At 47.4% G+C, this 10,669-nt stretch overlaps 3 protein-coding genes across 5 annotated transcripts in view; 1 reads left to right on the forward strand and 2 right to left on the reverse strand.

The window, feature by feature from the left end:
* The window catches only part of jak2a (Janus kinase 2a), a 28,917-nt gene extending 21,816 nt beyond the window's left edge, over positions 1-7,101 (forward strand). Inside the window, 6 exon segments of the mRNA XM_084486887.1 lie at positions 229-418; positions 800-924; positions 1,265-1,437; positions 1,820-1,937; positions 2,447-2,563; positions 2,994-7,101. Coding sequence (XP_084343013.1) covers positions 229-418; positions 800-924; positions 1,265-1,437; positions 1,820-1,937; positions 2,447-2,563; positions 2,994-3,101 — 831 coding nt within the window. The 3' untranslated portion in view covers positions 3,102-7,101.
* A 995-nt stretch (positions 7,102-8,096) lies between these two features.
* rln1 (relaxin 1) lies at positions 8,097-8,928 on the reverse strand (the record flags this gene model as incomplete). The annotated part of the gene is made up of 2 exons (XM_084486426.1): positions 8,097-8,464; positions 8,745-8,928. The coding sequence occupies 2 exons, from the start codon at positions 8,926-8,928 to the stop codon at positions 8,097-8,099; spliced, it is 552 nt and encodes a 183-aa protein (XP_084342552.1).
* An 872-nt stretch (positions 8,929-9,800) lies between these two features.
* plgrkt (plasminogen receptor, C-terminal lysine transmembrane protein) overlaps positions 9,801-10,669 on the reverse strand; it is a 6,288-nt gene continuing 5,419 nt past the window's right edge. The window contains exons 5-6 of one of the 3 annotated variants that reach the window (XM_084486447.1): positions 10,522-10,582; positions 9,929-10,068 (exon numbers count right to left, since the gene is read on the reverse strand). In XM_084486447.1, the coding sequence (XP_084342573.1) occupies positions 10,560-10,582 (23 nt within the window). In that variant the 3' untranslated portion in view covers positions 9,929-10,068; positions 10,522-10,559. Of the gene's footprint in view, positions 10,069-10,521; positions 10,595-10,669 lie in introns of all 3 variants that reach the window. The other 2 variants (XM_084486446.1, XM_084486445.1) reach the window with 2 other exon arrangements.

The raw sequence follows: 10,669 nt of genomic DNA on the forward strand, positions 1-10,669 counted from the left end.
GGGAGATACAAATGACTTCTAGGGCTCCATTCCAATAGCAGGCCCACGAGAGATGAATTCATTTGCGCGAGTTCTCTGCGCTATCGTATTATGACATCATCGTCACTATACGTGACCTCCGAAGGGTTTCGCTTTGCTCTTATATGCATATTTCCCTAGCTACGCAAACTGTGTAAACGCAAAAATGTTCTCTCTCTCTCTCTCTCTCTCTTCCCCCCCCCCCCCCAGGGTAACTTTGGCAGTGTGGAGCTGTGCCGCTACGACCCCCTGCTGGACAGCACGGGGGAGGTGGTGGCGGTGAAGAAGCTGCAGCACGGCACCGCCGAGCACCTGCGCGACTTTGAGCGGGAGATCGAGATTCTCAAGTCCCTGCAGCACGAGAACATCGTGAAGTACAAGGGCGTGTGCTACAGCGCTGGTACGAAGACCCCGTTTGGGGGCTGTGGTCGGGTTTATCCCGCCGCTGTGCGTGTGTTTATCGTCTGACGGGTTCGACCGTACCTCTGATGTTTGATTGTTGGAGAAATGATGGCGGTTGTTGAGATGAACGGCGCCAGGGAGAGTTTTGCGATTAATCGAGGGAAAAACAGCCACATGTTGATTTTCTATTCATATTTTAAAATATTGAAAGTACTTGAAAATATCGAAAGTGCATAAAGCACTTTGGCGACACACTCGTCAACATTGTCAGGCTGTTGGCCGTGCTGCCTGATTGTTTTATGATGATGATGGTGATGATGGTGATGTGCTGTTGCTCTACCAGCTCCAACGCTCTGCTCTGTGACTGGTCTGTTCGCAGGGCGGAGGAACCTGAGGCTGATCATGGAGTACCTGCCCTACGGGAGCCTGAGGGACTACCTGGTCAAGTACCGGGAACGCTTCGACTCCCAGAAGCTGCTGCACTACGCCTCCCAGATCTGCAAGGTAGAGAGGCCTGCTTCATTACACCCCGGGGGGGGGGGGGGGGGGGGTGTCTATAAGACTCCTGCAGAAGGAGAGAGGCTCCTTAATGGCTGAGTAGTAAATAAGCAACACCTGAATTAATCGGTGTGTGTCTCTGTGCTTGTGTCTCTGTGTGTCTGTCTCTCTGCCTTTGCATCTGACTGTCTGTGTGTCTTGTCTTTTTGCCTGCATGTGCATTGGTCCGTCTGTCTGTACATCTGTGCATCTGTCTGTCTATCTTTATGTATTTGATTGTCTGTATGTGTGTCTATCTGTCTGCCTGTCTGTCTGTCGTTGCACGTGGCCGTGCCCCCCCCTGCAGGGCATGGACTACCTGGCCACGAAGCGCTACATCCACAGGGACCTGGCCACCAGGAACATCCTGGTGGAGAGCGAGATGCGCGTGAAGATCGGGGACTTCGGGCTGACCAAGGTGCTGCCCCAGGGGAAGGAGTACTACACCGTCACCGACCCCGGGGAGAGCCCCATCTTCTGGTCAGGACCGCAGCACACCTCTGCTTGGGATATGCAGTATATATATATATATCTATATATCTATATATCTATCTATATATATATATCTATCATCTATATCTATATCTATATAGATAGATGGATATTTATTTTATTTTTGTACATTTATTTGATTATTTGTGTGTGTATATATATATATATAAATTGTATTAATATTATTATTTATTTTATTAATGCATTTATTTTTTATCGTGTCCTGGATCCTGGACTTATATACGACACTGCTACAAACATGATTGGACCGATCAACATGATGACACAGGCCTGAGGCGTGTGCTGAAAAGCATTTTTTTGGAAACACAACAAATGACCTCTCATCTCTCTCACCTGCGTGTGCCGTCAGGTACGCCCCAGAGTCCCTGACCCACAGTAAGTTCTCCGTGGCGTCGGACGTGTGGAGCTTCGGCGTGGTGCTCTACGAGCTCTTCACGTACAGCGACAAGTCCTGCAGCCCCCCAGCGGTACGGCCGTCTCCCTTACTCAACCAGTCTGCCTGCTTCCACCCCACTGGCCGGCTGCTGCTGTGGTGCTGCCGTCGGCTTTAGAGCGCGCCGGCATTGTGCCGTGGAAACGTTTTAATGGGAACCCAAAAAACTAACTTTGGAAAACGCTCTTCTGTCGGACACAATGGGATATGGTACCATGGCTGTAAATCGGTGCCATGGAATATTTAAACGTTTAAAACGTAAAAAATAAAAAAAAGTATGTAGAAAAAAAACACACAACTTTGTTGCTGGGCATGTGTGCCTCTGTTCCATCTAAATAAATCAATTAAATACATGACCCACTGAAGTACTGGCTCGGGTGTTCAACTCCCAGGTTCAATCCCCAGGCTCCACAGTTTACCTCTAAGAATTATCAAGCTAGATGCCTTACCCCCCCACCCCTCCCCCACCTGGTCTGTCATGTATCTGACTATACTGTAAGAGAACAGATCATTTGACATGTGTTTATTTCCCTTTGCCCTCAGGTGTTGATGAACAAGATGGGCAGTGACAAGCAGGGCCAGATGATAGTGTACCACCTCATCGACCTGCTGCAGAAACAAGGATACCGCCTACCAGCGCCCGACAACTGCCCCAGCGAGGTGACTCAGCCCCGCTCGTCTACCACCGCAACTTACCTTACACTAACCCGACCCTAACATTACACTGCTCAAATAACCCCACCCTTACACTAACCTAACCCTTACCTAACCCCACCCTTACACTAACCTAACCCTTACACTAACCTAACCCCACCCTTACACTAACCTAACCCCACCCTTACACTAACCTAACCCAACCCTTACACTAACCTAACCCTTACACTAACCTAACCCCACCTTTACACTAACCTAACCCAACCCTAGCCTTACACTAACCTAACCCTTACACTAACCTAACCCCACCCTTACACTAACCTAACCCAACCCTAGCCTTACACTAACCTAACCCAACCCTTAACTTACTCTAACCTAACTCAGCCCTAGCCTTACTCTAACCTAACTCAACCCTAACCCTACATCCGTCCTACAGATTCAGAAGATTATGGCGGACTGTTGGCATGGCGACCCGGCCCTGAGGCCCACCTTCAGGGAGCTAGCGCACACCGTGGACACGACCCGGGACAGCCAGGAGGGGTGAGGTTCAAGACCCCACCCTCCCCTCGGACCGTCCACCTCTCTCCCTCTCTCCGAACCTCCATTACCGATACCATTGGTCCAGTGACCTTGTCGTACCACTTCTGCCGAACAGCATTCAGTGGACACCTCAATACCTCAACCACACTCGTCGTTTTGTTGATTACATTGTTACGTTTGATGAAGTCTCTCATCAAATCAAGTCTATCGCTCTATGTTTTGAAGTGATGCTTGAGCAGGGCAGTTCTTTTCATATTTTGTAGCATTTAGGTTGTCGAAAGTGAGTTCAAGTGTTATTTCAGTGTTCCCTAGTAATATGACTAGCAGCCGCACGGGACTGCCTGGATGCGATTCTACTTCAGCAGTAGACACCCAGCACCAGAAGTCTAACCTGTTACATAACCAGCCATGCTACATACCTTGGCGTTGACCTTATATGGACTTCCTCTTCCTCCTGACGCCCTTCTCATGGACTCTGTTTCTCTGGAGCTTTGGAAGACACAGGTGAGACGAAGAGAGGAGGAGGTTAAGGCAGAGGACCAAGCCTGGGGGGGGGGTCAGACCCTGGGCACGGATAGGGGACCACGGACCATATTCCAGGGGGTCTTAAGGAAAGCTTTGTGTTGTGTCACTGTTGCCATGGGAAAAGTGACCTGCAATGTGAATGTTTTTATGATGTCTGCAATAACAGAATTCACGTACAACGCCAGAACAGGTGTGTATTATGCAAATGCAATATGAATGGATTTTTCTATTGTGAATATTGATTCAATTATATTTCATAATTCGATTATATTTCATAAATATTGTGATTATTCTGTGCGACACACAGAACAAGCTAGTTTTCTTTTTAAAAAGTGAAGCGTGACTCTTATGAAAAGGGATGTAATGGGGTAGAAGTGACCTCGACTTAATCTCAACTTAAAAAAGTGTACCAGAAGTCAGCCAGAAAGCATTTTATAAATGTTGACAATGGGCTGTGAGTCAAAGCAGTGTTTGTTGTCCTGCAGACTAATGTCTGCCTGGTGTTACAAGCAGAACAGTATTAGGCAACATCAGTCTCTAGGGAGGTTTGCCTGCCTTTTCATGCAGCACAGTATTAAGCAACATTAGCAGTATGCAGAATTATAACAGTCTGACTGATGAATTTGTATAATGTGCCGTTACCATTCGTTTTGTTGCTGCGCTAATGGTGGAAAGAAGGAGGTCAAAGGTTAAAAGACAGAAGTCTAAACAGTGAGTCGTAATACACATCTTAAAGCATTGGAAAACATTGAAAATATTGTTGATCATTTTTTGTGTTTGTCTTTGAAAGCCTCAAAGAATTTTGCCATGCTGGCAGAATTTTCATGTTGCGATTTGAAAAGCGATGTCTTTTTCTATGGCAATTTGATAGGTGATTGATTGGTGTGGAATGTTTATTGCTTAATTTGTCAACCCTATTGTCATCTTATGCCAAATCAACATATGATATCAAGGTGGAACTTATTCCACATGAGAGTATGGTTACAGCTTCTAAAAAAAATGTATTATATCTATAGCTATATAGCTGGCATTACCAAACATTAAGTCAGGTCATCATGCTGAATGTGAATGAAGGCCAAGTGGTTGTTTACAAGGCTCACACTGCCAAATAATAATAATAATAATAATATTATTAATAATAATAATAAATTGATTTTATATAGCGCCTTTCAGGATACTCAAGGTTGCTTCACAAGAGTGGGAGGTGAGGGTGTGTGTGTAGGCGAGTGAGTGAGTGCAAATGCACAAGGCGCTGGGTGGGGTCGTGGGTTAGAGGCCATAGTAGGATGGAATCGGACACTGTGTCAAAGCGGATAGATCGAGGAGGATAAGAATGGAGATGAGGCCATTGTCGGCGGCAGTAAGAAGGTCGTTGGTGATTTTAGTGAAGGCGGTCTCAGTACTGTGTCGAATTCTGAAGCCTGATTGGAGGGGTTCAAAGAGCTCATGGTGGGACATGTGATGTTGGAGCTGGGAAGCCACTGCTCTTTCCAGGATCTTACTTAGGAAAGGAAGGTTGGAGATCGGACGATAGTTGTTTGGGTCGTCAGGGTCCAGACCAGGCTTTTTCAGGGTGGGAATAACTGCTGCTATTTTGAAGCCTGAAGGCACCACACCAGAGTCCAGTGAGCAGTTGATGATGGCGGCAATAGAGGGACAGATGACAGGGAGGCAGGTCTTCATCAAGGTGGTAGGCATAGGATCCAGCTTGCTGGAAGAGGTCTTAGCTTTGGACACCAAGTCATGCACCTGGTCAGTGTCCAGTGTGGCGAAAGAGGAGAAACAGCACTGCAGTGGACAGGCAGCAGGGGTGTCAACACCAGGATGGGGGGGGAGCAGAAGAGGGTGGCGTAGAGTGTTGCAGAAGGTGGTTGTGAATGGACTCCACCTTGTTTTGGACGAAATCCAAAAACCTGGAGCACAGGTCTACGGCGTCAGTGGGTTGGGCAGCATCGGGGGGGCGCAGGAGTCGGTGGATGGTTGTGAAAAGCTTTATGGGGTGGTTTTGTTGGTTATTAATAAGCATGGAGTAGTAGAGTGTCTTTGCCTTAGAGAGAGCCTCCTTGTACTCCCTGATATGGTCTTTGTAGGCCTCATGGTGTGCGGTGAGGCTAGATGTCTTAAAGCGCCTCTCAAGCCGGTGGCCAGCTGCCTTCCTGAGGCGGAGCTCAGGAGTAAACCAGGGAGCGGGGCGTGAGAAGGAGACCAGTCGGGTTATGGGAGGGGCGACTGAGTCCAAGCTGAGGGACAGAGCAGTATTGTAGTGTTCCACCAGACCAGTCCAGTGGAGCACACAAGGTCAAGGGTGTGCCCTTTGGTATGAGACCAATAGTGACATAAAATCAGAAGCAAAGGAGCAGTTAGCTGAGTCCACATGGATGTTAAAGTCACCCAACAGAATGGTAGATGGGTAGAAAGGGCAGATGGTGGCGAGCAACCCAGAAAGCTCTGACGAGAAGTGGGTGGAGGCTTCAGCAGAACTTGAAGCTGTGTAGCACCTGCCAGTGCAAAATGGAGACACTCAAATGAAGTGGAGCTAACTGGGAATTCTTTGACCTGTAAATTAGACCGGTGAATGACAGCTAGCCCACCACCACGGCCAAGGCTACGGGGCTTTTGAATGTACACATAGTCAGGGGGAGTGGCTTGGTTGAGGGTAACAAAGTCCTGCTGGCTCTGCCATGTCTCTGTCAGACATAGGAAGTCAAGCTTTTTATCCAAAATAATATCATGAATGAGTAGGGCTTTGTTATTTAGTGAGCGAGTGTTGAGTAACATGAACGTGGCAGCCCTGTTAGTGGAAGCTACAACAGGGGTCACAGTGCAGTTGATGCAGAGCAGGGGACGCAGGTTGACGGCCCGTGGGCGTGGTTTGTTCTGATGACGTTGCCGCAGTGAAGCATGGCACCCAACTGCGGGGACAGCTGGAGTAGTACCCATGTAAACAAACTTATGTCGGGCAGCCCTATGCACGTAGCGAGGGCGACGAAGAAGGATAATGATTCCTCCAGCTTTGGACATATGAGACGTAGGCCTACATTGTTGATGTTCTTTTCAGAGAGGCTGTGTATGTGCTGTTATATTGGTTGATTTGTCGCACAAATCAACATGGCAAGGGTGCTCCGCTGCCATGCAGGAGATCTGGAGTGTGAGTGGTGACGGCTGGTTTAACCTGTGCACACTGATTACTCAATGTGCCACAGGTGTGCAGCCTCACCCAGCCCCAGAGTCCAATCAGACTCCACCAGGTGAGGCTGCTTCAACCAGCCAACGTCCACACACACTCCCAACAATTTGAATGGTGCCATTTGTAATGATTGTATTGTAATGTTCTCTTTTGATGTCGATAACAACCTGTTCCTTTTTTACTTTTTTTGAGACAAAAAAAATCAAACAATTGTCCCTGAAATGAACGTTTGGGATGATTTGGAATAGGTTTTATTTGCAAATCTTTGGCATTTTGTTTAATATTTGAAGGTCATTAAAATGTTTCACAGAATGCTTTCCCTGACGCGTCTGGTTTGTGGTAGACCCAGGGGCCCCACGACGTACATTCCCTGACTGCAGGCTATGCGAGTTCATAGTGATCGTTTACTCACTGCGGGATATGATGAAGAAGACAGATGATGGACGAGTCGATGAATGACATGGTCTGTGTGTGGTAAAGTTCATCAAAAGAAAAATCCACGTCCGAAAATGACGGACTCAAAAATAGGCTTTTCCAATCAATCAAAGATCCAGAACGGTTGAAATGGATGCAACGATGTCAAAAATGAGAAATGATACGAAAACGAACCAGTTGAACAGGTCTACCGTATCAACTTGTTGCCCGTGCACACGTGCGTGTGTCCCTCTAGACAGAGACGTTGCTAAGCTAAGACACGTACAGGCCTACAGCTAACGGGGCCTAATTAGGCTACGCCCCGTTAGCTGTAGGCCTGCAGGTGTCCATCGGGTGGCGCACTGATGAACAAATTCAATTTCATTCTAACGACATCAATACACACAATGTCCAAATGCACATACTTCTCCAGAGTCGTTGATTTGTTTAGCAATCTTTTTATTCAATATTTGTACCGTTGCAGGTAATTGGTTGACCACACCAGTACTATGAGTGAACTGTAAATCATAAACAACTTCATATCAGAAAATAAATATAGGCCTACTATTCTCCAATAAATGTAATAGTAGGTATCGGTATCTCATCATCATATTGCAACAATAATGACAAATGAAAATAAAATTCAGTTTTTTTCTAGACAATTACACAAGAGATTCGTTTCCTTTGGTCCCCCAATGCATGAGCTTTTGAATTGTTGCAGTTAACACGGTCATTGAAACACATAATCGTGGAGAGTTGCACATTGACTCAAACGACAATGTCCTGCTTTACAAGAGGGACCCAGGTCCCAGCGTCCCGTCCTACACCCCTTCATCCTCCCTCCCCCTCCCCCTCCCCCTCCCCGTCCCGTCCTCAGCACAGGTGTCCTATGTCGTTCTTGGTGCAGCCCAGGTTGCAGCACATCCCGGCCACGCCCAGAGAAAAGTTCCTCTTCCTCCTCGATGAGGAGGAGGCTTGGGGCCACTCGACGCTCGATTGTTTTCCCTGCTGCTCTGACGTCACGGACAGGTGAAAGTCCCCCAGAGGGTCCTGTGCGCGCACCACCGGGCCCGCGGCGTCCCGCCCGAACGCGGCCAGCAGGTCGGCCAGCGTGTCGCTGAAGCTGGGGGGCGGGTGGGGGTACGGGACGACCTCTGTTACCTTAGCGTCATTTTGCTGCCAGCTTGGTTGGTTGTCTTCTTGTTGTGGGACGTCACTGTAGTAGTTCCTCTGGAAGGGGTCTGTATGGAAGAGAGAGAGAGAGAGAGTACAAAAAAAATACAGAATAAAATACAGAAAAATACAGAACAAAACTCAAACGGAGCTCTCCGTAGTGCTGAAACTAAAACGGTTCTGAAGACAAAAACGAAGCTTCTGTATTTCAATGAAATAAGTTCTTCCGTCATAATGTTTTTCTATTCCTCTGAAAAACAATCAAGTTCGATCCAATACATACATATTACGTTTCTGAACTCAAGAGGTTACCAAATAAAAAAGTATTACAGTTCCCAGAGAACTCACCCAGGTGATCGTCTAAGGAGCGCTTCCAGCGGGAGCCCCCGCATGTGAATATGACGGCTCTGATGAACTCCCTCCCGCAGAGCTTCACCCCGTAGTCCCGGGGGACCAGCAGCCTGTCCGCCGCAACCCCGCTACACACACACACCAACACCAGCACCGCCGCCACGGTCACTCTCAGAAGCATCCTCTTCTTTATCAACTTTCTTCAGCGAGACTTTCCTGCTTCCTCCTCAACACGGACGGAATAACAAAAGTCGTACTTTTGAGCGTATTTTTTTTCTTTTCTTTCGCTGTTACTATGATTGTTTTTTTCTCTGGAACCGAAGAAGAAATCTCGTTCTTTCAGCGAGTTGGCGTCAATTCGCAGCGCTGTCGGTCACTGTACAAGTGAGTCGGCTGCTAGTGCGTCTATAGTATAGTAGACTTTGGTTTTCTCTTCTTGCGTCCTTCTGGGGAATGAGACCTTATATAGCCACCCCAACTCACCATCAATGAGTCATGGTCTCCTCATCTGCCTATGCCCTCAACCTCAACACACACACACACACACACACACACACACACACACACACACACACACACACACACACACACACACACACACACACACACACACACACACACACACACACACACACACACACACACACACACAGGTACACCTTACCATTATAATTACCCTCACAAACACAGATGAGACCACAAGACACTCACTCTCACTTTCAAAGGATCAATTACATTTTGTTTTTATTGTTCATAAGACTGCATATGTACCAGGTGGTTCCCTGGTCATGGATATTGGATGGCTTGTTGACGTGTTTGAAGACCCCAGTGAGTCCCCCCCCCCCCCTCTCTGCTGCATTTCCGGACACCTTGTAACATTCCTCAACCCTATATTATGAATGGACGGGACCATTCCTGTGTTGCCCCTTTTCTCAGCGTGAACTTCGTTCACAGAACGTAAACGACAGTTTAGAGTACCAATGAATGGTTTACCAACCAGGAAAACACCAATGCAAACATTGTGTACTACAAAAATAATCACAAACACTGTCATTAATAACTGGAAAATATATTTTATTGCTTATTTGTTTGAGTTTGATAGTGCAAATGTAAAACGTAACATCAAGAGTGGTTAATCTTTACAATACCAGACGTCAGCAGACGATTATCGAGTAAAATGGCCGCAACTGACATCAGGATCTTTAGCTGTCTTTAGCTGTCCGTCTGGCTGTACGGGTTTTCTCTAGGCCCTGGAAGGTAAAAGGGCCCCCTGGTGGGCCCAGGTTGTCCCGGTCTGTCTCCATGAGTCTCTCTGCCTCCTCTGGAGAGACAATGCAGAGCGTTATCTCACAACCCCCGCTGCATTTAGTCAGTGTTCAAACAGTGACTCTACTTTTAACCAGCTTTCCTCGTAACATAAGTGCTGTTTTTTACACGACTGCGTGACATTTGACATTTAAGGATTCTACCACGATTTGGATTTGGATCGTATATAGATTCAAAAACGCATCCGTTTACACGAAAGCCACAAAGACCGCCTCGGCCTGGTTGGACGCATCAGGGACCGTTGACGGGAGATTCACGCGCACATTTAGGCATCGGGAGACGCGTCACACCAACGTTTTGCACAGAAAACGAGGGTAGACGTAGCGACCCAGTTGTGGCCGTTTACATTTCTTTGGGTAATGTCGCGATCATGTTTAATAGGAATCATAGAATCTAAGAAAAGTAGCCACAGCACGATGTTTCAGATCAATGTGCATATTGCACCCACCTTGCTGTGTACTGGTGGGCCGCCGGTGATGCGTGAGCTCAGCGATGACTTGAAAACGCTTCTGCAAGAGATTCTGTCAGCACGATAAGCTACCGTAAGTGTACGCACGTTCAGAAATTGGGCAGTTGGTGACCCATTGACGTCCATT

This window comes from Micromesistius poutassou (assembly GCF_964030765.1).
Source record: "Micromesistius poutassou genome assembly, chromosome: 22".
NCBI lineage: Eukaryota > Metazoa > Chordata > Actinopteri > Gadiformes > Gadidae > Micromesistius > Micromesistius poutassou.